Genomic DNA, 25,684 nt, shown 5'->3' with positions numbered 1-25,684 from the left:
TTTTTAACACAAAAAAATATTTTTTTCTCATATTTTCGTTGATAAAATTAGCACTTTTGCATATGGTGTTTACACTTTTTATTATAAAATTCTTCCCTATCGATATGACATTGTTTTATTTGCTACATCGCCGTTTCTCAAATGACATCATATCATTTCAAAAATGACATATACTTTTGAAGATATGATCTGTAAAATTGATGACTATTTTGGTGACTGAGCTAAATTTTTGCTATTTTTTGAAAAATGGTTAATGGGCTTATATATATTTGTCATTTTCTCTAAAATTATATCTAGGATTTTATAAGGATGGAAACAATAGTTGTCGTTCGTCCTAAGATGGACGAAACGATGTTCCTTATTTGCGCCAAACCCAAATCTAGTTTTAGAACCCGTCTGGATTCCCATTTTTGGGTACCGAGAAATTGGTTGGTGTTCCTGTTAGTACCCGAGTGCCACATCGGAGCAAACTTAGTTGGTGCCCTTGCTCCTGCTTCCACTCCGACCACCCTAAGGGTTAGTATCCCAACAAACCAATCCATTATTATATTTGTACTTGTTTGACCCTTATTTTTTTTATTTTTGGTGTATTCTAAGTAATTAACCTATGTCAAAATAGCCATTTTTTGAGTTTTGAATGGGTAAAGCGGTTAGAATAACTATGTGCCATGAAACATAGTATTTTGGTTAAAACAAATAGAGACATATATTTTCCATGTGGACTAATTAAAAAAAAAAGTAGACGGCTTTTTAATTTTTGAAGATTTATCTTCACTTTGTTAGTGGGATATATTTAGGAGTTCAATAAACAATTAAAAAAAAAGTAGACGGCTTTTTAATTTTTGAAGAATTATCTTCACTTTGTTAGTGGGATATATTTAGGAGTGCAATAAATATTTAGTTGGTTTATTAGACATTTTAATGAGAAAAAATAAAATTTTTAATTTTTAAATAAATGTATTACGATTTATTGTAAATGGTTTTTGCTAGATTATTTTCAAGATTACAAAAAACGCTCGATATTAGTTAGTTGATGGATTGGAGTTAAATAATTAATGAGAGACCATAAATTGCTAATTCTTTGAATTTTGAAAAACTAAATATAACTATTATCATAAAGAAGTTCGTAAATGTAACTAATAATCATAACAAAATAAATTAATATGATTAGTACAAAACTAATCATTCATTAAATAGTTTCTATTGAAATAAGAACTTTTTCAAAATATTAAAATTATATCGTTTATTCCTGTTTTACTCATTGTGTAAGCATTAATTAATCGATAAACGTTTTCTAGTTGGTCGGGTAACGTCTAAAGATTAATTGTGATTTTTACAACCTTGATTTTTTTAGTGATTCTCAATTAACATTGTAAAATTTAACGTATTATAATATTAAAATTAAAAGATTAAATAAAAAATAAAATAACGATAAATTAAGAGTGTTATTATATACTTCACTCTAATAAATTATGAAATCATAAAGATACATGTAGGGAGATACACAAAACAATTTAAGATACTTTAAATATACGATATATAATTCCCCTAAATTAACTATATGTAGTCATATGCATTGAAATTTTATTATATTTTAACTTATTTTTGTAAGAAAAACATCACAAATACTTACTTTTGTCATTTTCTCTTTATTATTATAATTAGTTAAAACAGGCTTACTTTGTATTGCTCGACATACTATGCTTCGGTTTGCAGAGTTTTCGGAGAAATTAAGGTGCCATTTCGATCAAAACCAACTCCATGCATCTATATATGTGTATGTATGTATATCTACGTTCTCCCCTTCTCTCTCTCTCTTTTTGTCTCTAGAACACACACTTGTCATGCATAAACTAGCAGTTATTCATATATACAACACAACATGTAGATAGAGAAAGAGATGAAGTTTAACACTTTACACAGAGAAAAAGAGTTACACTGAGAAATCAACACAAAAACACAGTTTAAGGATCTGTGTGTGTGTGTGAGAGAGAGAGAGAGATAGAGAGAGAGAGAGAGAGAGATGTCCTCTCAAGCAGGATCAATAATAACCAGATGTTTCTTTCTCTGTCTTGTCCTCTCTTTATCCTGTCTCGTGTTTCTCTCTCTAAAATCCACCATCTTTCTCAAGAAACCCATTTCCGGCGGCAACGTTCACGGTGGCTCCACCCTCAAGATCCGACCCAGATACACCTCCTACGACAATTACATTCACCACCAACTTCAGAAAACCACCAACCCGAAGCTCCGAGAAATATGGACCACCCGAGATTGGGACCGAAAAATTCGTGTTTTCACACAATTTTTTTCGGATCTAAAGCACAAAAACCTGTTATCCAATTCATCCAAAGCTCTCTGTGTCGGAGCTAGGGTCGGGCAAGAGGTGGAGGCTTTGAAACGGGTCGGAGTGTGTGACTCTATCGGGTTGGATCTGGTACCCTACCCGCCTCTTGTTATCCAAGGTGACTTTCATCGTCAGCCGTTCGATGACGAGACTTTTGACTTTGAGTTTTCGAATGTGTTTGACCATGCATTGTACCCGGAAAAGTTTGTGGGGGAGATCCAGCGGACGTTGAAGCTTGGTGGGATCTGTGTGTTACATGTGGCGTTATCCAGACGGTCGGATAAGTACTCTGCTAATGATTTATATAGTGTTGAGCCGTTGATTAAGTTGTTTAATGGGTCGGATTTTCTTTACTCCAGGAAAGTTGATGGATTCGGGTTGGATACTGAAGTGGTTTTTAGGAGAACGAACGCAATCCAACGGTCAGGATTTTAGTTCCTTTTCACAATTTTTTTCTTTTTGATTTTTTATCTACAAATATTCAGTTGTATGCTGTAGAAGCTATAAAACTATAAAACTATAAATCATAGAATTATAGGTGGCATTATGAGGTGTTTAGGTGAATTGAGTTATAGAAATTTTTTCAATTTGCATCATTACTTGTTTTAAGTCGTTTATTGTTTGTTAAATGCTTAAACCCTAACAAGAAAAGGCAAACAAGATACCCCATGCATCAAGATTATATCTCAAACACCAAACATATCATCCTTGAACAAATAGCCGGATTCAACCAAGAAGACAAAAGGTACAATATAAGTTACAAAATAATTTTATCCAAATATCAAAAACTTCTTGAATCAAAGTTTCACCATCATTCTACGAATGCTAAATTGCACAAACGAAACTGCAATCACTGCTAAAACAGAGCAAATATCATCATCATCATAGGCATCACTCTTTCTTCCTGGAATCCTTAAGTTGTCCCCTTTTACGGATTTTGAGACAGAAATTATAACGCCAAGTATCAACAGCAACCTCAGGCAAGGAGTAAAGCAAAGCCCAGATGACAGAGTGTGGCCAGTAGGGGGTGCATCGAGGCTCGTGCCCTAACCACCTTAACCCTGCCTTTGCATATCCACTTGCTGATGGCACAAAGAACGAAGATCTCTTGATGGATGCCATCTTTGTTGCCACATACAATGGGACCTGTGTTTAAACAGTATTCTATCAATCTATCATGTCCTTTTATTCATACAGAAACAGATCTAAACAACTCAGAATTCTCTAAAATTTTAGAGTGTAAATATTTACCTGACACTGCACATCTATGCCACTGTTCTTGTATTCCACATAAAGACACCTCGAAAACTGATCGACATACCTAAACAAATGAAGAAAAACATCAATTAGCACGAATTAAGACCCCATGTTGAAAACAAAACTTGGAAGAAAAAAAAAATGAAAACTTACGCTTTAGTAGCGGCATAAACAGCATAAAGAGGATCAGATGGAATCACAATAGCAGCACCAGAACCGATATTCACAATTGCGCCCCTTTTTCTCTTCACCATACCAGGTAACACAGCTTGTGTCACTTTTGTAGTCGCTTCAACATTGACTTTAATCAAATTATTTAATAATTCATCATCAACTTCATGGAAGAACCTAGCGTAAGGGTATGACACCCCAGCATTATTGATCAATATACCAACATCTAACCCTTCGATTTCTTCGTTAATCTTCTTGATTCCTTCGGATAAATCACCAGAGAGATCGAAAACAACTTCTTTGATTTGGGTTTTGTCGAACTTCGATTTAATCTCAGATGAAACACCCTCTAGTTTACTAGGGTTTCGACCCACTAAGATCAAGTTAATACCCTTTTTAGCTAATTCGAAGGCAAAAGCTTTGCCAATGCCATCTGTGGAGCCAGTAACAAGTGCCCATGATCCGTATTTCTTGAGATTCTTCGAAGGTCTAAAGAAATTAACATAAACCCATCTGAGGATTGAAGTCGAAGTCTTGAGGACAGATACAAAACCTAACACAAACACGAAATTTAACCATAAAGGCTGTGTTTTTAGGGTCTCCAAGAACTCGAGCACCATTTTGTTGGAGTTTGATTTGGAAATTGGGGGAAAATATTGGATCTAAAAGATGGGTTTTGTAATCACAGATATTAAATACGTCATAAAGTAGTAGGGTTGTGGGGTTTGTTGGAACCATAAAATCTTGACAAGGGCGGAGTTTTCAAGCAAAACATGGATAACAAGAATCACATGGTAAGTTTTCAGGGATAATTTCGTAAAAGGGGTTTTTGACAGGGAAATTAACTAATTTAATCTGTATGAATGAATATTTTAATAATAATTTTTTTTTTGACAGAGAATTTTTTTTTTATAATTTCGTAAAAGGGGTTTTTGACCCTTGTACTTTCTACACTGAAAAGTGTATTTCGGAATATATAACCCTTACGAAGTTGTTAAAAGTGAGGTATTTGTGTTCTTTGTTCATCCACATCCTACATGCATTATGTTTGTGTCTTTGTTCCCTAATTCGTCCACAAGCAGTGTTCTTTAATAATTTTTGTAATATAAAAGAATGAGCATGTATATGGATTTTTTTGAGTGCCAATAGCCAATAGAGGACAATAGCAGCGTATCGATGGATCTATATAATATATTTCTCCATACTACACATGTTTTGGTGTGGATATAAGCATTGATATCAACTTCATTGGGTTAATCACATTGGTTGCTTTCAAGTTCAGTTTACACTCTAATCAAATACGTCTGTCTTTTTAATGTCCTAGATCAAATATAGTGATGTTGATTCTTAACGGTAGTGATGTCAGATATTTTCTAAGTTTTGTTAATAGTATGTCTCCAAACACAGTATAAATTATTTGTTGTTAATAATGTTGGAAAGTGGTATTCAATGATTTCCCGGGGAAAATTGTTATGGTGGCAATGAGTCTTTTCGTGCTGCAAGTAACCAAATTTGTAATTTATTACCTATGATAATCAACCATTTCCTTTTTACAATGCCTCTATAGATGAGGGTGATTTTAGGTTTAGAGGTAAGACTTTTTTATGATGCTTCTCCAACGGTTGATGTTGATGAATCTGCAAATAATGAGACAAAACTAATGTTGTTGGTCGATGATTGTAATATAATTCCACAAGGAGAGTCAGTTAAACATTTTCAGAGTTTCATTTAATTTGATAGGGATGATACTGAACTTGAAGATAAGAAAACTGGGGCCCAAAACCCCGAAAAATCATTGAATATGTTTATTGTGTGTGTGTGTGTTAATGTTATGTTATTTTCTCATAGTAAGTTATCAGTTGTAAGGTAAAGGAAGATACATACATTTCTAACATCAAGAATACATACACAATCAACAACGTGTAAACGCCTCATCCTAGGGTATGCAACTGTCCGGGGGATAACACCCGGTATAGAGGAACCAATTATACTACTGTTGGGAAAAGTCTCCATGATCCAAATCTATAAATTAAGGTGTCAAACAACCGACCAACATAATAATGTTACAATACTTGTTGCTTAAAAACTATTGTGAAACATAGTGGACATACCTTAAATGCATAGACAAATTCATGCGTAGTATATGTATGTTTACTGTCGACACTTGGCTCGATGGGGATCAAATGCTCCTCAATCTTATCAAACACAATACACAACTTTTTGTAAGTGAAATCTCATATCACTATACCCCATGAGTACCTATGTTAACAATTGCACTTAATAAGTATATGTATCATTTGATATAATATAAAGAATTGTATTCCTGTTAAACTCGTCTAAACTAGAGATGGGTGCAAAAATTCATCAGTAACTGGCTATCGAGGGTATTTCCCACAAAATACCTACTTTAGTATATACAGTAGGGAGACTCTCACAACGTCTGCATCATCTAATTGATGAAGTTATTGAACACATGCATAATGTCATCCATTTTCACTGAACGTGAAGGCAACACAAATGGAAATACATGATGTCTAAACTGCACCGAAGACAAAGTAGGGTGGAAATAGTCCCCGAATCGCAAGTCGGTAATAAGGCAAAAAAAACTTTCATGTCAAAGCAAACCTGATAGTCGTGTACCGGAAATAGAAGCTCCTCTAAGTCAACTCGAGGATAACTAGTGTATTCCTTTCCCATAAGATAATTCGAGAGTAAAGGGTGACATTTGACACCCATCAACATGTTAACATAAGCACAAAAACAAGATTCGCTAAACATGGGCGCACGTTGTGGTGTGTTTTGTAAACGGGACAAAATTTACCGGTTGAGTTCAGGCTTGCAAGTTGTAGTTACAACCGCTTCGTATGTTCTGTCACGCTACAGTCAAAATAATTATAATTAGGCATTTGTCGCATGTTCCAGACTTAAGTATATGCTGTGGAGGACATTCTAGAACCCAAATCTGGATCAACATATATATTTCTGAAGGACATTTCAGAACAGAATTCCAAATCAACATTTCAAAATATCATTCTTGATCAATTCTATGCATTCCCGACATGTTCTGCATATTTTGGACATGATCTTCGTATTTCAGAGTCGTTCCGTACTTTTTAGAATAATGATATTTTAAAGATATCCCACACATATACTCATATGTAATCCGACAATACCTTTAAAACGACTAAAAATCGAAAGAAAACAAATAATAAATATATAATTGCATCAAATCATACAAAATAAACAAAATTATCTATTTTTAACATATAGTCTAAAATAAAGACATATAACTTTAAAGATAATGGAAGGATACATATAAAAATTGAATCTCTTCATTGCTAAAAGAAGAGACATGCTTTTAGTTGGACTGATATCCAAAATGTTGTTCGCAATGAAGTCTGAAATGAGTGACTTCGAAATGGGTTGGAAATGTTATTTACATGGAGCACGTTACCGAGTCGAATCCCTACACCTATTTATCAATTACGAAATACGGGTCCGGAATAAGTCGTTCAGACTGAGTGGTAATTTTTCAAAAAAACTTCTTTTGTGGTTATTTTTTTAAAAACACCATTAAAAAGTGGTTAGATTACTCAATTTCCCTTCTTTATATTTTTTAGAAAACATTTTAATTAAAAAATTGTAAATTACGTTAATGGTCCATATAGTTTGGGTCGTTTTTATATCTAGTCTTTAATTTTTTCTATTTAATTTGGATGGTATCATAAAAAATATTTTCTTTCATGTTTCATTCCCACAATATATAAAAAGACTCTTTAACCCTTATATTTTTTTATTAATTATCTATTACTTTTAATTTTATAAAAATACATTGGCCCCACCATCCCCACCCCTCCCACCTATCTTTTCATCCCCTCTAACGACGGTATCTCCGATAATGTTCATCTAATCTAGCAAGCCATCACCAATGATTTTGTAGTTTTATAAGCGTAACGTCCCAAAATTTAAGACCAAAAATTTCTTTTTAAAAACATTACTTTAGAAAACATTAATAGTTAAAAACATTGTTTGATCAAACCATAACAAAACGTAAACCATGTTTAAAAGCCAAATCATACAACCATCAAAATATCAGAGTATAAATCCCAGAGAATCTCGTAAGTGCGGAAACCAGTGTGTATGCATGATGTGCCGCTACCGCGCCGGCTCCTTCCCCTTAGACGAAGAGGTACCTGAAACCAAAATTGTAAACTGTAAGCACAAAGCTTAGTGAGTTCCCCCATCGTACCACATACCATACAAACAATAACACGCACACTGCCAGGCTATTCTGGGGTGCCTGACTACCCGGTACGGCCATTCTGGGGTGCCGACTACCCGTGTCAAGCCATTCTGGGGTGCTGACTACCCATGTCAAGCCATTTTGGGGTGCTGACTACCCATGTCAAGCCATTTTGGGGTCCTGACTACCCATCGGTCCTAACAACCGATCCTCGGGGTCTAGTCCCCTCCTACTACCACTATCGCATATAACATAATAGGCCAACATGCAAACATATCATCACGTATTGTCAGACATTTCTGGGGTGTCTGACTACCCTCCGGTCCTAACAACCGAACTCTACTATTATCACATATAACATATCATGCTAGCATATAACATATCAGATAGTAGCAACCTAGATGATATCACAAAGACAATCATCTAACATACGACTCCTACTGGTGGGCCGACATTGTAGCCGAAGACCCACCGCTACTGGAAGGTAACTCACCTCGAAGTAGCTGCTGATCTGAGCGGGAACTGACTGTCTACTGCTGCTGCTACTGCTACGGAAATCCTCCGGTTGCAATTCCCACAACATACTCAATCAAACACTGCTAACTGTCCTTTGGGTAAAATGACCATTTTACCCCTGATCATGACCTAAGTCAAAATCAGAGTCAACTTTTAGTTGACCCGACTCGCCGAGTTGGCTTTCCAACTCGCCGAGTCCCTACCCAAACGTTTGCCCTGAAACCCGTTCCTACTCGTCGAGTTAGGCGACGACTCGACGAGTTTTCCTTCTTAACAGATACTCAAGTCCTTCATCCTACTCGCCGAGTTGTATGAACAACTCGTCGAGTTCATCTTCATCCGATGAACACTTATGCTAAGACTCGCCGAGTTGTATGAACAACTCGCCGAGTCTGTTCTTGATCTAAGGAGATTGCCTTGAACTCGCCGAGTCAGGGCATTGACTCGCCGAGTACCTCCATAGATGAGTTCAGCTTCCGACTCACTGAGTCACACCCCGTGACTCACTACTCACTCGACACTACGAAAAGGGGACAAACTCGGAGACTCGCGAACAGACTCGCCGAGTCACATGAACGACTCGCCGAGTCGTTGCCATGCACCCACTAAATACACAGATCTGCTCGATTCCAGTCCATGTCATTCACAGATCTGGGCTTCTAGGACACAAATCACACGTAAAGTTTCCAACTTTACATGTAGATATTCACCAATATGGATTTTAGGGTTCAAAATGCCTCAAAAGGGTAGATCTAGGGTGAACAAGCAACATGGGTCCATAAAGCTAACAGATCTGAGCTCCTGGAGCTCAATCTTGCCTAGATCTAGAGGCCAATCAACTTATTACGAACCCTCAAGCATACACAATCTTGAAAATGGCTCAAAAAGGACTTTAATGGAGCTATAAGGGACAATAAGCTTAAAAACAGAGGGGAAACGAGCTATACCTTAGGGGAAACGTTGGAATGACACAGAGATGCTTGGCCTCCTTCTCCTCTTCTTGATTCCCTCTTCTTTTTCCCTCAAAAACTTCAAGAATACCACAAAAACACTTCAAACTCACAAGGAAGCACGGCTAGAGAAAGAAACAGGGCTCTGAGGGTGAATGGGGGAGAGGTTGGGGCGGATATGTTGTTTAAATAGGGTGCAAACCCCTGAAACTTAGGGTTTCATCCAACAACTCTGACTCGCCAAGTCTAGGATATGGACTCGCCGAGTCGACAACTTAAACGTGTCCCGGGTCCCGCATCTACTCGGCGAGTCGGACCTGTGACTCGCCGAGTCCAAGGCTAAAAGAAGAGAAATACTCAAATAAGATTTACGTACCAGGAACCAGGTGCTTCAAATCTCCCCCACTTATTTTAGACTTCGTCCTCGAAGTCTGCTGCTCGATCCTGAAACAGCTCGGGGTAATGCTCCATTATCTCATCCACCGGCTTCGAAGTCCATTCTGAACCCTTGCGGTGTTGCCATTGCACCTTCACTAGCTCCACTTTCTTGTTCTGCATTTCCTTCGACTTCCTGTCGAGGATTGCGACTGGGCGCTCAATATAATTCAGGCTGTCATCGACCTGAATATCCTCTAACGGCATTACCGCTGAATCGTCCACTACGCACTTCCGCAGCTGAGAAACATGGAAAGTGCTGTGGATCTAGCTGAGCTCGGCTGACAGATCCAACCTATACGCCACCTTGCCCACCCGGGCTACAACCCTGAACGGTCCGATGAATCTTGGGCCCAACTTGCCCCGCTTCCTGAATCGAATGACGCCTTTCCAAGGCGACACCTTCAGGAGAACCATATCCCCGACTTGAAACTCCAAGTCGGATCGATGCTTGTCGGCGTAACTTTTCTGCCGACTCTGAGCAGTCTGAAGCCTGCTCCGAACCTGTTGGATCTTCTCGGTCGTCTTGAGCACCACTTCGGTGCTCCCCATGACTCTCTGGCCAACTTCACCCCAGTATATCGGGGTCCTGCACCTTCGTCCGTACAACATCTCAAATGGAGGACGATCAATACTCGCATGGTAGTTGTTGTTGTATGAGAACTCGGCCAGGGGAAGATAGGTATCCCAGCTACCACCGAAGTTTAGCACGCACGCTCGCAGCATATCCTCCAGAGTCTGGATGGTCCGCTCGCTCTGACCATCCGTCTGCGGGTGAAAGGCGGTGCTAAAATGCAGACGAGTGCCCAACTCGTCATGGAATCTCTTCCAAAATCTGGAAGTAAAACGCACATCCCTGTCCGAGATCACCGATACCGGCACCCCGTGCCGCGCCACGATCTCCCTGATATAGATATCGGCCAATTTCTCGGCCGATATGCTCTCCTAAATCGAAATAAAATGAGCACTCTTGGTCAATCTATCCACGATGACCCAAATCAAATCCACTCGACGTGCGGTCCTGGGAAGCTTCGTGATAAAATCCATCGTGATATCTTCCCATTTCCACAGTGGAATATCCAACGACTGCATCTTGCCATGCGGTCTCTGATGTTCGGCCTTGACCTTCCTGCAGGTCAAACACCGCTCGATGTACCATGCCACATCCCGATTCATGCAGGGCCACCAATAATCTAGACGAAGATCCCTATACATCTTCGTTGCCCCGGGATGAATAGAGAATCGGGACTTGTGCGCCTCCTCCATCAAAGTCTGGCGCACACCTCTGTGATACGGCACCCACACTCTACGGTGTAATGTCAATAGTCCTCGGCTATCATAATCAAAGGAGGAAACCTGACCCACCACACGCTCGCTCTTCCGATGTTCCTCCTTGATAGCCTCCTGTTGAGCCTCCTGGATTTGCTCCAACAGGGGAGTCACCACGGTCATCCTCATGCAAGCGTCCCTGATCGGCGCCGCCTTGCGGCTAAGCGTATCGGCCGCCACGTTGGCCTTCCCCGGGTGGTAAAGGATCTCGCAATCATAATCCTTCACCACATCCAACCACCGACGCTGCCTCATGTCAGATTCGGCTAACCCATGAGGTACCTCAAACTCTTGTGGTCCGTGTAGATGGTACATCGAACCCCGTAGAGGTAATGTCGCCAAATCTTGAGGGCAAAAACCACCGCCCCCAACTCCAAATCATGCGTCGGGTAGTTCGCCTCGTGAGGCTTGAGCTGCCTCGAAGCGTAGGCAATGACATGCCCCCTCTGCATCAGTACCGTGCCCAACCCAGAAATGGACGCATCACAATAAACCACAAAATCCTCTACGCCCTCTGGCACGGCTAAGATCGGCGCCTCGCACAATCTTTGTCTCAGCGTCTCAAATGCAGCCTGCTGCTCGGGTCCCCACCGAAAGACCACGACTTTCTTCGTCAGCCGCGTCAGGGGCACGGTTATCTTGGAGAAATCCTAAATAAATCTCCGATAGTAGCCTGCCAATCCCAGGAAACTCCGAATCTCAGATGGAGACTTTAGAACCTCCCATCTCATCACGGCCTCGACCTTGGCCGGATCGACCAGAATCTCGTTCTGGTTGACGAGGTGTCCAAGAAATTGCACCTCGTGCAACCAAAACTCACACTTGGAGAACTTGGCATACAAGCTCTCCCTCCTCAGGGTCTCCAACATCTCTCTCAGATGCTCCTCATGTTCCATCCGAGTCTTGGAATAAACCAAGATGTCATCGATAAAGACTATCACAGATCGATCCAGCATCGGTCTGCATACGCGGTTCATGAGGTCCATGAACGCGGCAGGAGCATTAGTGAGCCCAAACGACATCACCACAAACTCATAATGGCCATAGCGCGTCCGAAACGCGGTCTTCTGCATATCCTCCTCCCCGACCCTCATCTGATGATAACCCGAACGCAAATCAATCTTGGAGAACCAAGATGCTCCCTGAAGCTGGTCAAAGAGGTCATCAATCCTTGGGAGCGGGTAACGGTTCTTCACCGTTACCTTGTTCGGCTCTCGGTAATCTATACACATCCGATGCGACCCATCCTTCTTCTTCACAAACAGAATCGGGGCTCCCCATGGCGAACTGCTCGGGCGAATAAATCCCTTGTCTAGCAGCTCCTGCAGCTACGTAGACAACTCCTGCATCTCACGAGGAGCCAATCGATACGACGCCTTGGCTATCGGAGCCGCACCAGGAACAAGGTCAATCCTGAACTCCACCTGTCGCTCCGGAGGTATCCCAGGAAGCTCCTCCGGGAAAACATCTGCAAAATCTCGGACCACCGGAACCTCGCTCATTGTCGCCTTACCCGCCTCCCGGGTATCCATCACATACGCGACATATCCTGCGCATCCCTGCCGAAGGTAGCGCCTCGCCCTCGCTGCTGAACATATTGCAGGTCCATACTGCGGCCTCTTGCCATGAATTACTAACTCTCCCCCGCCTGGGGTCCTGACCCGCACTAGCTGCTGCGCGCAATCTATCACCGCCCCATTAGGGCTCAGCCAATCCATGCCTATAATCACCTTGTTCCCACGCAACAGAATGGGAACCAAATCTACCAAGTAGCGCTCCTCAAACAAACGCAGCACGCAATCTCAAAATACCATCGATGCTCGCACCGATCGATCATCAGCAATCTCCACCTCCAAAGGGCAATCTAACTCGCCTGATGACTCATGAAACTTCTTGCTAAGCGCAAGGGAAACAAATGATCGGGACGCACCTGAGTCGAATAACACCTGAACTGGAAGGTCGTTCACATGGAACGAACATAATGCATACATATCCATAACATAACATCATAAAAATAAGATAGAGGGAAAGAATCATACCCGTCACCACATCGGGTGCGGTGCGTGCCTCCTCGGCAGTCAGCTGAAATGCTCGGCTCCTCACCACTGGAGCCTCTGCCTTGCCCTGCCGGCCATCCGTGATCCGCAAGGTCGCTGGAGCTGGCGCCTTCACCGGCGCTGAAACTGTCAACTGGGGGCAATTGGCCTTCTTGTGGCCCCTCTGGTTGCAGTGGAAACACATTAACTCTGATGTCTGAATAACTATTGCCGGAGCAGTGCAATCCTTGCTAATGTGCCCAGACTTGCCGCACTTGTAGCAACCTGATGATCCCATCCTGCACGCCCCCTCGTGCGACCTGCCGCATTTCCTGCATCGGCTCGGTCCTGACTGGCCTTTCGGCCTACCATCTGATCCTTTGGGCTTCTTCCCCGAAGCCCCTCCTGTCTGTCCCTCCTCTAATTTCCGTTTCCGGATGTGCTCCAAATCTATCTCCCTCTCCCTCGTCCTGGCAATCATAGAGTCCAAGGTAGGGCAAGCCGAAAAGCTAACATGCTCCCGGATGTCAGCTCGTAGCATATCGTGATAACGAGTCCTCCTCATATCCTCGTCACCAACATACTGGGGCACCAACAAGGCTCGTAGCATATCGTGATATTTTTTGAGATTGGTAGCTGAGCAATTATTATTTTCAGCAGACCGATGTAAGTCTCTTCCAGGTAGTACTTGTCGAAGGCACCAAGGCCGGCCCATTATCTGTTTATGCAATATGTTAGTTGTTGTGTGTTTCAGGTTGTGAGCGGATTGAAACACACCCAGGGCGGGGCCTGTTGCAACATGTTTGGGTTGAAATATACCCCAATGTGAGGCCCCAGGGCGGGGGCTCATACTTGTGTTGGGTTAGAATGAACCCCATGGCGGACCCATTGGTATAACTAATATGTCTTATTTTGGGAACACTCACTAAGCGTTAGCTTACAGTTTGTATTATGATTTCAGGTACTTCCGGTTCTAAGGGGAACGACTCGGCTTGATGGCGCAGCATTCACTCTCCACTATTTTCCGCATTTCCTATTATTGACACTCTGATGACTTTTTATGATTACATATTGGATTTTGGTATTGAACTTATGATTGCAACCTTATATTAAAATGAAAAATTTTCTCTGATTTTTGAGCTGTTACACTTTCAAAACGTATGTATTCTTAGGAAAAGAAGATATGGAAGCTTATGCTCACGGAATAAAGTTGTGTCGTTACAATCACCTATAGATTTGTGAAGCAGTTATATTAAGCAGTCTAGCGTTGGAGGCATCAAAGTATTGTAGCGCTAAACAAGTATCAATGTAATTCAATTTAAGTGATAATATATCTACTGTTATGTTGTTGTTGTCCTTATTCTATGTATGCAAATGATTGTGATCCATGATGTCGTCTCACTGCCCGACGTTTCCGCCATCGGCGGGGGTGTGACAGGTGCAATTTCCATTAAATTAAGTTTTGATTCATCAATGTGTTTTACTCCCTTGAAAACTTGTCTAGATGGCATAGATGGTTTGAGGCAACATTTACCGTAAGGTTTTGGTGACAGCTCATTGAAGATCGATCGAGAAGAAAGGGAATGTAAATGGAGATGAGGTTTGGTGGGTTTGCAAATATTTATGGGAGTGAATATGTGTATGTGTGTGTGTTTTGGGGGTGGAGGTGTTCAGTGATGCGTGAGGGTCTCCGTGAGAGTCACCAAAGGGGATCATCGCAGATGAGGAAATGTGATGTGGTGGTGAGGCCCTAATATAACAATAGTTGTTCATAATAATATATAGAAGGGTTAAGAAAAAATTATATATGAGTATGACGGCCTAAATAACAATGTTCATTCAATGTGACAAAAAAAACTTTTTTAAATAAGATGAACATTAGATTCTGAAAAAACTTATACCATTTACATAAAAAATTACTAAATACGATAAATGTAATTTACCCTTATTTCTAAGTTCAAAAAATATGTATCCCAAATGTGTACTTCTTCATCTATAATATAGATAGATAATTTATAAAGTTGTAACATTTTAAATTCTGGCCTTTTCTTTGAAACGTGGTATGGTGGCCCGACCCCTCAAGTACATAACTATTTCTCACCCACATAATTTGCAAGTGACCTAACTACCGTATAGTTGAGCTACTTGTTTCATAATTAACATTTAGAAATCGGAAATTATTTTCAAATTTATTAGAGATGGGAAATTGAGTGGGACTTAGACAAATCCTAACGAGTAAATAAAAACTAATATTTTTTTATATTTGGTCACAGTCAAATTTTTTTTTCTTAATTATATAAAATTGTGTTAAACATAAGTGCAAATTATATGGCAGGGAAATGATTATATGTTTCACGAGTTGGGCTACCATACCATCTTTCAAAGAAATGGCCCGAATCTGAAATGTTACAAGAGTTGGGCCACCTGAAATATAATTTTTAATGCTTGCAAATTACTAAATCTTTTTGTCTGAATGGCTGGGTTTGAGGCTAACATATACCTTAAGGGTTTTGATGTCGGAGATCGATCAGAGAAGGATAAGGGGAACAGAGATGGGGTTTGGTTGTTTTGCAATTGGGAGGTGATTTTTATATTTAAGAAAATAATTTATCCATATTTTTAACTACTTGCATGATAGTTATAAGAGTTTTATATCTTATGTGTGGATGAGTTAATTTATTAAGTGGAAAAATCACCTCTCAATTGCAAAACCCTTAAGTGGAAAAATCACCTCTCGATCGACTTCGATGAGCTATTGAGCTCTCACCACCCTTCGGGTATATTTTAGCCTCAAACCCAAGCTATCAAACAAGAAGATTTAGTAATTTACAAGCATTAAAAATTACATTTTAGGTTACAATTTTCAACTCGTTTAAATTATTTGTCCAACTCCAACCAAACCATTGACATTTTTCCTTTAGCTAGACTTTTTATCTTTTACACATGTTACCTATTAGTTTTATAATCTAACTTGAGTCAACTCATTCAATATTGTAACTTTTAAAATATTATGAATTTCAGTTTAATTCATTCATTCACATCAACATTGGGTCGTTGTGAAAGATTCAGACAATAGAGTCTTCCAGAATGCAGTTCCCACAAATCCCTTAATTATAATATGACAAGGACCACAATATCCAAACAAGTGATTGAGATACAAATTCAATGTATAATTACTATGCCAATTGTCCCCTACGTCGAATGCCAATGGAAAGGCGCCATGTGTCAAGAATTGAATCAAGAGCCAACGAAGCGAAGAACCATTGAACCGAGTGAGCCCAATATGGCGTGCAACGAGATTTGTATCCTATTTGTCTAATTGCAGCCTTCACGTACTCGTCAGCTGTTGGTATGAACAAAGATGACTTCTCAACCGATGCAACTTGTGATGCCATGTTTGTAGATACATATAATGGCACCTAGAACAACATTACATATAGGAAAAATACACAAATGATACCAAATTAGCATAACTAAGTGTACAAGAAAAAAGATTAATTATATATAAACATGTACATACTTGACATTGAACATCTATACCAAGAGACTTGTACTCCACATATAAAGACCTTGAAAGCTGATCAACATACCTATCATTACATAAAAACGACCGAGTTAATATATCATTAATATAAAACTCGATCTATTAGATAATATTTTTTTATACAAAGTTTATTCCAATTCTACCCTTGTTTTAATTTGCATGTGGTCCGTGTTATCATATGCTTCGGTTACATTCGCCCATCACTATGAATTTGATTTTGACCCCTGCAACCCTCAAACTCAAACACCATTCCATGGTCACTTTACAAGTGACCCACCATTTTAATTTTTTAATGCATGACTCCAACTTCCACATTAAACTAAGTTGGGCGATCGAGCTAACTTGTTCACCCCATCAATGAAAATCTTCGTTCGTATACCGTTTTTGTTTATCTTATAGTATTTGTTAATAAGATTTGATCACTAAGAATCTTAATTTATCACAATATATACCCAAATTTGGGTTTCACGTATTCCTTGATGCATTTTTACCGACTTTTTTCATTTCTCACCTTGTGTCATGTACGTAAATAACTTGTTTTCATTACTCAAAACCATACTTTCATTTTGGTCGTAAAACATCCCTAATGCATGTTTATCAACTCAAATTTAAACCATATATGCCATGTTTTAAAAACCGGACCGGACATGTCGGTTCAACTAGGAACCGGTCCTAGATCCACTTCTTAGAGGCCAAAAAATCAGTTGTCATGTGAACCGGTAAAAAGCGGTGAAAACCGGTCCGATTGAACCGGTAAAAATCAGGAATTTTAAAAAATATATATTTTTTCATTTTTTTGTATTTTTTATATAATTAAAATTAATAATAATATTTCATCCATTCCAAAATTATAGTCAATCTTTCATTTTTGGTTTGTCCTAAAATAATTATCTACTTGTAAAAATAAATAACATTTTTACTAAAATACCCTCACATTATTACTTAACAAACTAAGCATTTAATGAAACATTAAATGCAGGACACAAATGTCATTTTATTGTATAAATTTAGAGGTAATTAATGTTTCCATAATCTGTGTGTTTTTTGTCCGTGGACAATAATTTTGGGACGGAGGGAGTATGATTATGATATCATCCAGTTTTTCAGACCAACCCAACCGGTTAGACCAACTAAACCATCAAACCGGTAAGACGGCTGGTTCGGTCTCTGGTCCGGTGTTCAAAACCTTGCATATATGCCTTTAATTTGATCTTAAAACAGAAAGCGAGAACCATGCATCGAATTAAAATAAGAAATAGATATATAAAAGATCAACTTACGCTTTGCTGGCAGCATAGATCGCATAAAGAGGATGTGAAGGTACGACAATGGCAGCACCCGAACCAATATTAACAATGGCACCTCTTTTCCTCTCAACCATTCCTTCAACCACAACTCTTGTTACCAAGGTCGTAGCTATCACATTCACTTTCATCACATTCATCCAAACTTCTTCTTCAACCTCATGAAAAAACCTAGCCGCGGGATAAGTAACCCCAACATTATTCACCAAAACACCCACGTCCAATTGTTCACTAGAAATCACCTTCTGCATTTCCCTAACTCCGGCCACCACATTTTCGCTAGAAAAATCGACAGTGAAAATCTTGATCTTGGTGGTTGGGTGAACTGATGCAATCTCATCAGAAACTTCTTTAAGCTTGGATAGGTTTCTACTAACCAAGATTAGGTGAAGACCATTTTGAGCTAGTTGGAAGGAAAAGGCTTTGCCGATGCCGTCGGTGGCTCCGGTGATGATAGCCCATGAACCATAGTTTTTGAGGTTTTTGGGTGGCCGGAAGAAAGTGATGAAAACCCATTTGAAGAGAGTGAAAATGAGTTTGAAAAGAGAAAGGAAACCAAGTGCAGAAAAGAAAAGAAGCCATGAAAGTTGCATGATATATCAGTAGGAAAGGTTTAGACTTTACATGATTCTCTACCACCACCAAGAAATGCCCTCTTATATGTACTTCCAAACACAGCACTTTGACTTTTTTTGAAGTCAAACATATATATTCGATCTTTTTTATTCTATTATAACATATATTTTATTATATTATAATACAAAAATAATAGTGTATTCACTAAAATAACCAAATCATATTTTTCATGATTATCCACATATTTTGTAAATGTCTTTAAATTTCATGATATGAAATCTTCTATATCTTGGTATTTATTGTTTGAAGTCAAACATATATATTCGATCTTTTTTATTCTATTATACATAAGCTTGATAATTATTGTTTTGAATTTAACTTGGGTGATACTAATTTTGATATTTAGTTTTGTGAATTCAGAGTTCTTCAAAATTGCTTGAATTTCCCTTCAATTTTGCAAAATTTCTCATTTAATTTTGTGAAATAAATTTACAAAAGCTTTTAACTGGTTGAAATAATTATATATGTGATTATATTATGTATTTGAAATAAAAAAGAACTAGCACTTATTCCACGATATAACAACTTCCATCATGGGATTCTCATAATTAACACCACAAAATAATAACTTGCATAGTTAATAGTTAGCAAAAATGGGGTAGAAGTGTAGAACCATGTGACCATGCATGGACCATCTAAATTACTTTATTGTCGCCCTTTATCTTAGGTAAAGTATTGCATGTCATGTTGCCCTATTTATTATTTAGTAGGTTCATTATATAGGAAATTATAAGGGTAGCTTCTCTATTATATTAAACGATCCTTTACTGCAATTTATGGCACTCGAATAATTGAATGGATCATATAAAATTTAGGGTGGATTCACCTAGGGATGTCAATTGGGGCAAAGAGGATGAGGATTGCATCTTCCGTCCCCACCTCCGAAATTTCTCCATTCCCCGCCCTCGTCCCCAAATTCCTGGATTACACCTACCCCCGCCCCTGTTTTTAGGATATTGTTTTTATTAGGCTAAAAGAAGTTGTTCTTTGGGCATAAAGAAGCTATTTTGTGAGTTAAAGATAGTTATTTATAACAAAATTTTACATGTTAAAAACAAAAATGTTACCACATCTCAAAAACGTTATACTAACAACTTAAAAACATGAGTTTTGTTGATTTTTGGAAGCTTAAAATCATTGTTGATATTTATTATATTTATATAATTAATATATATAAATATCTATACTATATTAACGGCCCCCATGGGGGTTCGAGATGGGACTGCCTACCCCCGTCCCTGAAATTAAAACAGGAGTTAACTTTGTCCCTGTCCCCGTCCCTAATTTTTTTAACAAATATCCCCATATGGGATCGAGGCCATAGGTTAAGGGTCTCACGAGACTTTTTGACATCCCTAGATCCACCACCTAGTTTTCGGAGTTTTCATTTTAAGTCAAAAAATGAAAAATTTTCGTTCTGTATTAAAAGCTTATAGCTTTCAACCAAAAAAAAATTAATTCAAGTAGGCAAGCTTCTAGCTTTTAGATAAGTTTTTCATGTAGGTTTACATGTTTTAAAAGCTTCTAAGTATTTTTGCCAAAATTCATACACAAATAAAAGTTACAAATTTCGATTACCAACTTACAAATAGTTTTATCGAATACATCCATAGTTCAAAAATGAATAAACTTAATTACATTTAGTTTTCTATTCATGAATCTCATAATATTTTAATATCTTACACAATACAACCATACTCGCCCCTTTAACTTTAAACTTTTCTTTCATCAAAATTTGTGTGAGCGAAGCCCCCAACGAATACCAAACTTGCTACATTTATTATTTGCATAAAAATTTCGTGGTTCTACAAACTCAAAAGTTCTTTATCTACCTATCTCCATCAGTTTGGTTGTTATAAAAAGATCCAAAATATAAATCAAAAACCATATTCACATATAACATCAAATCCTACATAATTTAAAATAAATTTAGTATGCATCAAAACAAGGTTCGACTTCACATCAATCTTAAATTATTATTATAAAACTAAAATCTCAACCATTTACACATTTCCTCATAAATGTAATGTTTTTTCCTTTGTTTTCATGTTCAAGTTTCATTAAATAAGTTTATGCTATCTAGGCCATACGTCCCAAATAGTAAATAATGGTCCCAAAATGTGATAATCATATAATAACTTGTACTTCGTTCATTAAAACTTCTTGCTTAATAGAAATCGTGTCACCATACTTACCAAAAGTAAATGGTCCCATAAAATGATATGATAATAACTTGTACTTTGTGCATTAATAATTTGTACCTTGATCAATAGAAATCGTGGCACCATACTAACCAAATGTCCCATAAGTAATTGGTATTTGGTCCCATAATGATATGATAATTACTTGTACTTTGTGCACTAAAAGTTTGTACCACCCTCAAAATGTGTGATTTTACAAACCAAATCTATGCATTACCTAACCCTAATCGAATAATGTATTTTGTGTAGTGCTTGATCTGAGAATACTAAATCTACAAGTACAGACTCAAAACAATAAACATGTCTTATATTATTAATAAAATATATCGAAACGTAACAGATAATTACATATCAATTTTTTTTTTGTCAAAATTTATATAAAAGTGTTTATACCTCTTTGTTTTGATTATTCGGTTGTGAAACGCGCCATATAACACCTCCTATCAAGTTATTAATTGCATGAGAAGCCATGGGCACAATAAGGCTGGAGGATAAGATCGTGGCATAACCATAAGCAAGTCCAACAAATGTGGCCCTAAATTTCAAAAAATTAAAATTATAAACTTAAATTAATAAAATTCAATTAAAAAAAAAAGACCAAGTGTGTACCAAATTGCAAAGGAAAATTTTCGACCATTTCCCAAATGCAAAATCCCAAATAAAGCAGCAACTGCTGTGGCACTGATGAAGTTGGTTCCTAAAAGCGGAAGCAACGCACCTCGAAAAAAAAGTTCCTAAGAAATTAAAATATTTTAGTTTTATTATTATCAATTTTATTTTGTTATATCATATTACTGGGATTGTGGATCCCACTTACATATTTGGATGGGCCCCACAGTATGGTGTAAAAAATAGCGACCAAATTTCTCTATTCTGACCTCGCTAATGCCGGGAAGAAATGCCACAAATGCATAATCTAGTGGCTGTAGTGATGTTAGAACCTGCATGATTTAACGTTTAGATCCATAAATAAATAAATAAACGAGTTAAATGCAATAAATAGATTTTTATTTTGTGCATTTAGACCTGTTGATTGGATGCCTCGCTAGACTCAGCAAAATCAGACCATGTCCTCAGTAGTAAGAACCGAGAAGAGGATATGAGTATGACTAAACCCGCAACCAATTGCAGATGCCACATCTCAAAATTAACTGTGAACACAAAAAAGATTGTGAGTAATCAGTTGTCTGCTTTGTGGGTCCCATTCCCATCTCAGTAGATGGGACCCACAATCAGATATATTTTAAAACAAACTAAAAATGTTAAATGATATATGAAGTAAACCAAACATTACATGATATTTCGGAAGAGCAATCAACTATAGGCCATCCTTGTGACGATGCCAAATGAGAACCCTGCACATTACAACAAGATGTTGATATATGTATAATTATATATGGTTACTAATTATGTTAAAATTATATAATATATAATCATGAGTTTTATTAAATTAATCATAAAGAACTGAAGAGAGTGAAAATTAACATTTTACCTGTCGAATTATTACGCCCCCAAAGGCTATTAAACTAGAAGTGACGGTGCATGCCTGTAAAACTGAACTTCTAGAAGCAATAGCAATTAAAGCCGATGACTCCAAATTATTAATAGGATTAACTGGAGAAGGTTTTTTATCTGGAGCTCCATTGGGTTCATCTGGTGGACCTTCGGTTAGCTGTGGGTTCACAATTTTTTGTTGTTCTTTTGCTTTCCTTAACCTTTTAGCTGAGCTTTTACTTGCATAAACCCTTCCATTAGCTTGAAATCCTTGTGAACGGAAGGCATGAAATAAGAAACAAATCGTCAGCTTAAATTGAAACGTATTCTCCCTCTGTCCCACGAAAATTGTAACATTTTTTTATTTGGTTGATTTCTATATTTATATGTATACTAATGAACTTGCAAACTCATAACCAACTCATCATTTTCAAAACCAAAAACGTCAGTCTTCTCCAAACAGTGCGTCTAAGCCATATCTAGGCTAAAAAAAATTGACGATTTTTTTTCTTTGGGTTTTTTTTGGAAATATGGACTTATGCAAAATCAGCAGTCATATGGACTGCCGAATGCCGATGAGCACAATCAGCAGTCATATGACTACTGATGAGCACAATCAACAGTCATATGGACTGCTGATTAGCACAACCAACATGTTGATAAGCACAATCAGCAGTCATATGGACTGCTGATGAGCACAATCAACAGTTATGACTGCTGATTGTACATACTACATACATGCAAATTTCCAAAATGAATAAAAAAAATTTCAAATCATTTTTTCGAGCCTACATATGGCTTAAACGCACCATTTGGTGAAGATTGATGTTTTTGGTTTTGAAAAATGATGAGCTGATTATGAGTTCGCAAGTTCACATGCTTATTTTAGTTCTCACAATAACTCAGCCCTATATATATATATATATATATATATATATATATATATATATATATATATATATATATATATATATATATACACACACACACAACAAGAGTGCAAGCCGGCTAAGCCACAATTTATACAAGACTAAGGAATAACTATACGAGTGAAACAAATACAAAATAAATCCTAATATTCTCCTGCAATTTGATAGTGGGAAGAAGATCAAACTTTCAAAATGGACCAAAAATCGGTGAATAGCAGAGAGAGAGGCCTTTGGTGAAGATATCTACATATTGAAGCGGCAATGAAAAATGAAAAACACGAATGTCAACCGGATGCCACTTGCCACTAACGAAATGAACGTTCGATTTCAATATGTTCAGTCGGTTGTTGAATTGGATTGATGGGAAGATAGACCGCACTCACATTGTCGTGGTACACGATAATGGCTTTGACAATTGATGAGTGAAATTCAAGAAGATGATTTCAAAACTGCATTTGGCAACTGTGCAATAGTTGGCTTCGACACTTAACACTGGAGTGAGAAATAGTGGGTTGTCGTCAAGGTGAACCCGGTAGCCTGATGTGGATCTGCTCGTGAAGGGGCTCCAATCAGCATCAGAATACGCGATGAGTTTGCAGGTGTAGGAAGCATAGAGGTGAAGACCAAGATCAATACCATAAAAAATGCATTCGAGATCCCAGAGTAAGGTTCTTGTGAGTCATCCGAGGAGGAAACTAAAGGGAGAGTTGTGTTGTGATTGATCAACCGAAGGAGGAAATTAAGTGATTGTGGGTTCTAGCTAGGAGGTGGTGATCGTTAAGGCATCATGCGCCATGCCATGCCATGCCATGCCGCAAGGGCAATTGTCAGCTGCATGTAGGGGTTGTCAAAGGTGTTCGTATAAAAAAAGATTCATCCTTTGTATAAGAAATTGTCCTAAAAAACTTGTCCTACTTCATAACATCCAATGAAACAAATCCGGCCTAAGAGTCAGTACACTATAGACATTTGACAGATAGTCAACATAAAACTATGTGTACAGTCAAATATTTTCATGGGACAGAAGAAGTCGAAGGTATGAAATCAGTGAAAAAAATTTGTAAAAACATACCGCAAATAATTTGGTGGGTACAACACTTTGAAAGTATGGGAGTTCATACTTCGTACCTAAATAAAAACACAAGTGAAAATGTCAACAATTCCTTGCAAGTTTTTCTTAACTAATAAAAGGTTGTCCGAAGCACAATTTTGACCACCCGTTAGCTGTAATAACTTCCCCCCTCCTCCTGCTGTCAAGTTGAGAAGAACACAAAAGGTGTTGAAAATGTGTGTGTGTGTGTGTGTGTGTGTTTCTAACTTCAATTCTTCATCAAAATTCAGTGGAAAACAAGAAGAAATCTAAAACCCAATTGAAATTGTTAACGAATAAATGACTTTTTGGAAAATTTACAGAAATATACAAATGAGAAGAATTGAATCGGTGCGTTCAGCGACATGAATCGTGTATATTGAAATTAGAAGAGTTAAATTTACCTGAGTGGAGATAAGGCGAAGATGGCAGATTGCGGAGTTTGATTCTACACCAACAATCCATTGCGAGATAACACATCACTCATCGGTCAATTTTGCATCTATAAAGGCGCCCATTCCTGCTAACTAAAAAAAAATAGAGAGCACTTCCATTTCCGCCTTTAAAGTTTAAACCCTTTGAGTTTTTTTAGGCTAATATCTTTAATTATATAAAAATGAAGCAAAAGTTGTCAATAAAAAAGGGTAAATATGATTTGGTCATTTGGTGAGTCGATTCTTATATCTTATTAGGCTACACACAATGGGTTTCTTTTTCACCTCCAAAGCCCAAAGCCCAAGTCACGCATAACTTAGAGAGGAACACGGCTCCTGTCTTATGATATAGTGAGTTCTAGTCAATGTTTTAAAAACCGGTTTTTTAATTGAACTGGTCGGGTGACGTTTTTCGGTTCAATCGGATGGTTAAACCGGTTCTATATTTTTATATATTTTTAATTATCCTGCATACATTGATTACAAAACTTGTCATCTTTTTAGTATTACAAACGTAAATAGAATGCAACATATAAAAACAATCATTATAGAAGTCAAAATCAAACAAAAAAACCCAAAACAAACACAAAAATCCAAGAATGTCCGGTTTGAATCGGTCCATTCCGGTTCAATACAGCCGGTTGAACCGGTTTTTTACCAAAACCGGCTGGTTCAATACGGTCAAGAAATCATTATAAAACCGGTCCAAATCGAACCGTCCTCACCTCCGGTTTCCGGTTCGACCGGTTGAAACGGCCGGTTTGAACCGGT

At 38.0% G+C, this 25,684-nt stretch overlaps 4 protein-coding genes across 5 annotated transcripts; 1 reads left to right on the top strand and 3 right to left on the bottom strand.

Annotated features, from left to right (window-relative positions):
- Positions 1-1,713: 1,713 nt before the first annotated feature.
- LOC111893446 (uncharacterized) lies at positions 1,714-2,940 on the top strand. Of its 2 annotated transcripts, XM_023889501.2 has the most exons (2): positions 1,714-2,619; positions 2,704-2,940. In XM_023889501.2, the coding sequence occupies exons 1-2, from the start codon at positions 2,024-2,026 to the stop codon at positions 2,777-2,779; spliced, it is 672 nt and encodes a 223-aa protein (XP_023745269.1). In that variant the 5' UTR covers positions 1,714-2,023; the 3' UTR covers positions 2,780-2,940. The 2 variants fall into 2 exon arrangements, with proteins under 2 accessions (XP_023745269.1, XP_023745268.1); XM_023889500.2 differs by having other exon boundaries at positions 1,714-2,940.
- Positions 2,941-3,052: 112 nt separating this feature from the next.
- Positions 3,053-4,488, bottom strand: LOC111893445 (very-long-chain 3-oxoacyl-CoA reductase 1). Its single transcript, XM_023889499.3, has 3 exons — positions 3,755-4,488; positions 3,596-3,665; positions 3,053-3,490 (listed from the first exon to the last, which is right to left on the bottom strand). Exons 1-3 carry the CDS (start codon positions 4,390-4,392, stop codon positions 3,236-3,238), a joined length of 963 nt encoding a protein of 320 aa, XP_023745267.1. The 5' UTR covers positions 4,393-4,488; the 3' UTR covers positions 3,053-3,235.
- Positions 4,489-16,270: 11,782 nt separating this feature from the next.
- LOC111893464 (very-long-chain 3-oxoacyl-CoA reductase-like protein At1g24470) lies at positions 16,271-18,772 on the bottom strand. The gene is made up of 3 exons (XM_023889522.3): positions 18,106-18,772; positions 16,802-16,871; positions 16,271-16,700 (listed from the first exon to the last, which is right to left on the bottom strand). Exons 1-3 carry the CDS (start codon positions 18,720-18,722, stop codon positions 16,458-16,460), a joined length of 930 nt encoding a protein of 309 aa, XP_023745290.1. The 5' UTR covers positions 18,723-18,772; the 3' UTR covers positions 16,271-16,457.
- Positions 18,773-21,252: 2,480 nt separating this feature from the next.
- Positions 21,253-25,065, bottom strand: LOC111893465 (uncharacterized). The gene is made up of 7 exons (XM_023889524.3): positions 24,884-25,065; positions 22,459-22,730; positions 22,261-22,321; positions 21,993-22,117; positions 21,845-21,907; positions 21,576-21,700; positions 21,253-21,501 (listed from the first exon to the last, which is right to left on the bottom strand). The coding sequence occupies exons 1-7, from the start codon at positions 24,957-24,959 to the stop codon at positions 21,354-21,356; spliced, it is 870 nt and encodes a 289-aa protein (XP_023745292.1). The 5' UTR covers positions 24,960-25,065; the 3' UTR covers positions 21,253-21,353.
- Between the last annotated feature and the right edge of the window lie 619 nt (positions 25,066-25,684).

The sequence above is a fragment of the Lactuca sativa genome, chromosome 4 (assembly GCF_002870075.4).
Source record: "Lactuca sativa cultivar Salinas chromosome 4, Lsat_Salinas_v11, whole genome shotgun sequence".
NCBI classification, from domain to species: Eukaryota; Viridiplantae; Streptophyta; class Magnoliopsida; order Asterales; family Asteraceae; genus Lactuca; species Lactuca sativa.
This window is presented reverse-complemented; position numbering and strand designations above follow the sequence as displayed.